The sequence below is a fragment of the Bison bison genome, unplaced genomic scaffold, assembly GCF_000754665.1.
Source record: "Bison bison bison isolate TAMUID 2011002044 unplaced genomic scaffold, Bison_UMD1.0 scf7180017864141, whole genome shotgun sequence".
Taxonomy (NCBI): Eukaryota; Metazoa; Chordata; class Mammalia; order Artiodactyla; family Bovidae; genus Bison; species Bison bison.
The window spans coordinates 5006603-5011141 of NW_011494713.1; the positions used below are offsets into that span (position 1 = coordinate 5006603).

A 4539-nucleotide genomic window follows, 5' to 3' on the forward strand; every position below is an offset into this window, starting at 1 on the left:
AACTTTCCTTCCAAGGAGTAAGCGTCTTTTAATTTCATGGCTGCAGGCACCATCTGTAGTGATTTTGGAGCCCAGAAAAATAAAGTCTTGACACTGTTTCCACTGTTTCCCCATCTATTTCCCACGAAGTGATGGGACCGGATGCCATGATCTTCATTTTCTGAATGTTGAGCTTTAAGCCAACTTTTTCACTCTCCATTTTCATCTTCATCAAGAGGCTTTTTAGTTTCTCTTCACTTTCTGCCATAAGGGTGGTGTCATCTGCATATCTGAGGTTATTGATATTTCTCCTGGCAATCTTGATTCCAGCTTGTGTTTCTTTCAGTCCAGCGTTTCTCATGATGTACTCTGCATAGAAGTTAAATAAACAGGGTGACAATATACAGCCTTGACGTACTCCTTTTCCTATTTGGAACCAGTCTATTGTTCCATGTCCAGTTCTAACTGTTGCTTCCTGACCTGCATACAGATTTCTCAAGAGGCAGATCAGGTGGTCTGGTATTCCCATCTCTTTCAGAATTTTCCACAGTTTATTGTGATCCACACAGTCAAAGGCTTTGGCATAGTCAATAAAGCAGAAATAGATGTTTTTCTGGAACTCTCTTGCTTTTTCCATGATCCAGCGGATGTTGGCAATTTGATCTCTAGTTCCTCTGCCTTTTCTAAAACCAGCTTGAACATCAGGAAGTTCAGAAACTTTCAAAAAGTTACTTCCCTAACAAAGCAAAGACAGCTTGATTGCTCTTATCACGGGAAATTCCAAGAGATTTAGGACCTCCTTGTCAGGAACCAGACCATATATATGTTTCTTACGATAAATCACAGTATCACAGCTTCATTTCACATGCCATTTGCAACTGATTAGTTCTGGCTGCATTGGAGCCCAGAGTGTCGTGATCTATTGGTAATGTCTGCTATGAGTGAGAACAGCTCAGCTGTTCGTGGCTATAACCTTAGGGTCTGGTAGAGAATGGGCACACAGTGAGTATCTTTTGAATGAATGAACTCTAACATGGACATGAAAAGCCAAAACTTTTAGAAGTGTCTTCTTTCAGTGAATCAGTAGACCCTGGTTGGCCAACCCCATCTCCTAAATGCTACAGTTTGACTGGAAATGGGGCTTGGCTTGTAATGGATTGGAAATACAGGAGGGTATTGGCTTGAATGGGCCTCCCTGGTGGCTCAGTGGTGAAGAACCCACCTTCCAGTGCAGGAGACATGGGTTCAATCCCTGGGTCAGGAAGCTCCCCTGGATAAGGAAATGGCAACCCACTCCAGTATTCTTGCCTGGAGAATCCCATGGACAGCAGGAACCTGGCGGGCTACAGTCCATGGGGTCACAAAAGAGTCAGACATGACTTAGCGGCTAAATGACAAATTGACTTGAATAAGCATTTACTGCATATCTTAAGGTCGGGGGTGGGGCACCCTGTGTTATAAGGAGGTTCCAAGGTGAATCTTACTCCTGCCTTCAAGGGGGAGAGAAATGAGCCAGACAGAATGCAGAGCAAAGCAGGTTATAATGCCAAAGAGAAGTATGGACGGATCAGAAAATGTGGAGGTGGGAGAGGTGTCAGCAGGTGGCAATGGTGAGAGGGAGGCCATACCCAGCTCAGGGGGCCCTGGGAACCACCTCCTGGTCCTGCTGCAGGGAGTCCCACTGCTGACCCAAGCCTGTGTCTTTCTGCAGGCAGACAGCCAGATGCCAACCTGCTCTGCCTGCAGAACCATCTCAAAGGGCCAGACAGTGGTGTGGAAGGGCTCAGAGAGATGGGGCGGCCCATGTTGCTCCGTGTGACTTCCCTTGCGTGTCCCCAGAAAACAGTGACCGCACTGTGTGCAAGGAGATCCGCCACAACTCCACGGGATGCCTGTGGATGAAGGAGCAGTGCGAGAAGTGCCAGGAGATCTTGGAAGTGGGTGAGTCGGAGACCCCTGGTCTCCTGTGTCCTCAGGTTCCCAGCACCTCCCTGGGGCTGCCTTTAGGGCGTCAAGCGGATAGGAGTTCAAACACCAACTCTCCTACCTTCCAGCTGTGGCTCTTGGTGGGAGAGGGGTCCTTTGCTTGGTTCTGCCTGGATCCCCATCTGGGGTCGAGGGTTAGGATGCAGAGTCGTCCGCAAAGTTGGGAGACAGAATACAAAGTATTGGGTTGGCCAAAAAGTTTATTCAGGCTTTTCCATAACATCTTGTAGAAAAACCTGAAGAACTTTATGGCCAACCCAATACTTACCGCATCAGTTCATGGTTAACAGGCTGACTGTAGGAGGGGCAGCCGTGCTTTCTAAAAAGCTGTCATCCTGTAACTTCCTCCAGTTAGTCTGTCCCCAAGGGCCAAACCCAGTAGACATCCTCATTTTTGGCTGCAGACGATGAAAATTTAGATAGCATGTTGTTGTTACTGTTGTTTTGTTACTAAGTCATGTCCAACTCTTTGCAACCCTGTGGACTATATAGCCCGCCAGGCTCCTCTGTCTGTGGGATTTCCAAGACGAGAATACTGCAGTGGGTTGCCATTTCCTACTCCAAAGGATCTTCCCGACCCAGGGATTGAATTCGAGTCTCCTGCATTGGCAGGCGGATTCTTTACCACTGAGCCATTGAGGAAACCTTCGACAGTGTGAACTCTGTTAAACTCTTGCCAAGTGTTTGTTACTGAACACTCTTCTTCTACACACTTCATATTTACTCTGCTCCCTTGGATAACTGGGGTGGCTACTTATCTTATAGAGGAGGAGACTGAGTTAGAGAAGGTTCAGTGACCTGCTCAGGATTACAGGACAACCCTCCTGTGGGGTGTTTGGAGTGTGTTCCCCACCAGTGCTGCTGTGTTCTCTGCCCTGAACATACAGGACTCTCCTTGTGGTACCTGCACTTCCTGACCACCTTCCTTGTGGTTGGTTGGTCCCTGAGGCAAAGGAAATAGCTCTCTTCTGCTGTTGCTCTCTGTTTTATCTGGGAACTGAATTCTTCCTACTTGGAGGTAACAGCTATAAAAGCAGAGACACACTTCCTGGCTCACAGAAGTTTATGCTCGGAAGGAAAGAGTTAATTATCCCCACCCCCACCCCAAGTGGATCGATCCTGTGGCTTTGATCTTAATTCTTTTGGGTGCCTGGGCAGGCCTTCAGAGTCTGGTTAAATATTCCTAATCTCAGTGCTGTGACTTTAGAAGCCTCTGCAAAAGTACAAGTGCTATATGAGGCTGATCTATGAAGAAGTGAGGTGAGTCCACAAGCACGCCTCTTGGGTTTAGCCCATAAAATATCATAGGTAGGAGACCGTAAATCACACAGTACCTCGCAGTGAGAAAGTCACCTTAGGGCCAGAAGAAGAGACCTACTGATGCCCAAGCTCAGATTGGTGCCCCTGGTACTGATCTTAACCGTCACTGATCACAACTTCCTGAAACACTGGTTTTCTTTTCTACACTGAGGAAGATTTATGACTTCTTATCTAAAGTGCTTGCAACCTTTGGAGCGTGTGCTGCCTGGGACCTCCAGACTGAACTTTTGCAATTTCCATTCTCCTGGCATTTTGGACCAGATCATTCTTTTTTTTTTTTTATGATAGGTTTCATCATTTTTTAATATTTATTTTTAAAAAATATTTATTTATGTATTTGGCTGCTTAGGGTCTTAGCTGTGGCCTGCGTGACCCTCACTGTGTCATGTATTGCAGTGGGTGGGTTCAGTTGTTGCCACGTGCAATGTGGGATCCTAGTTCCCCAACCAGAGATCAAACCCATGACCCTGCATTGCAAGGCAGATTCTCAACCACTGGACCCCCAGGGAAGTCCCTAGACCAGATCATTCTCTGTGATGGGGGCTTCCCTGTGCACTCTAAGGTGTTTCATAGCATCTCTGGCCTCCAGTAACCTCCCATCCCCTACCCTGCCAGTTGTGACAACCAAAAGTGTTTTCAGACCTTGTCAAATATCCATGGGGACAGCACTGTCCCAGGTGAGAGCCACTGCTCTAGACTTCATCCCGGTTCTCAATGACTGTCCTTATTTTCAATGACTCTCTGGCACAAAGAGTTAAGGTTAGTCATTGTACATATTTCTCAACCCAGGTTATTGTTCATAATCCTATGTCTTGCTCCACCTGATGTTTTATTTTAATTTAATAGAAATGATTAAAGGGCTTCTGTCATAGCTCAGTCGGTAAAGAATCTGCCTGCAACTCAGGAGACCCTGGTTCTATTCCTGGGTCAGGAAGATTCCCTGGAGAAGGGCATGGCAATTCACTCCACTATTCTTGCCTGGAGAATCCCATGGACAGAGGAACCTGGTGGGCTACATACAGTCCATAAGGTTGAAAAGAGTTTCACATGACTTAGTGACTAAACCGAAACCAATAGAAATGATTACAACCAGCATGATGAAGCGTGCAAAGAACTCCTCCTTTTCCCTGACTTGCTTGAGTTTCATGTGCTCTTTTGGGGATATTTTTCAACAATTAAGGGAGAGAAAAACAGTAGTTTTTAAAGAGAGAGCGCGTTGTTTCCAACCCCTGTCTACCTGACCACCTGCAGTGG

The 4539-nt window shown here is 46.6% G+C and overlaps 1 protein-coding gene across 1 annotated transcript in view; it reads left to right on the forward strand.

Moving 5' to 3' along the window:
- LOC104988749 (clusterin-like) overlaps positions 1-4539 on the forward strand; it is a 21856-nt gene that overhangs the window by 15273 nt on the left and 2044 nt on the right. The window contains 2 exon segments of the mRNA XM_010840178.1: positions 1477-1589; positions 1691-1920. Coding sequence (XP_010838480.1) covers positions 1477-1589; positions 1691-1920 — 343 coding nt within the window.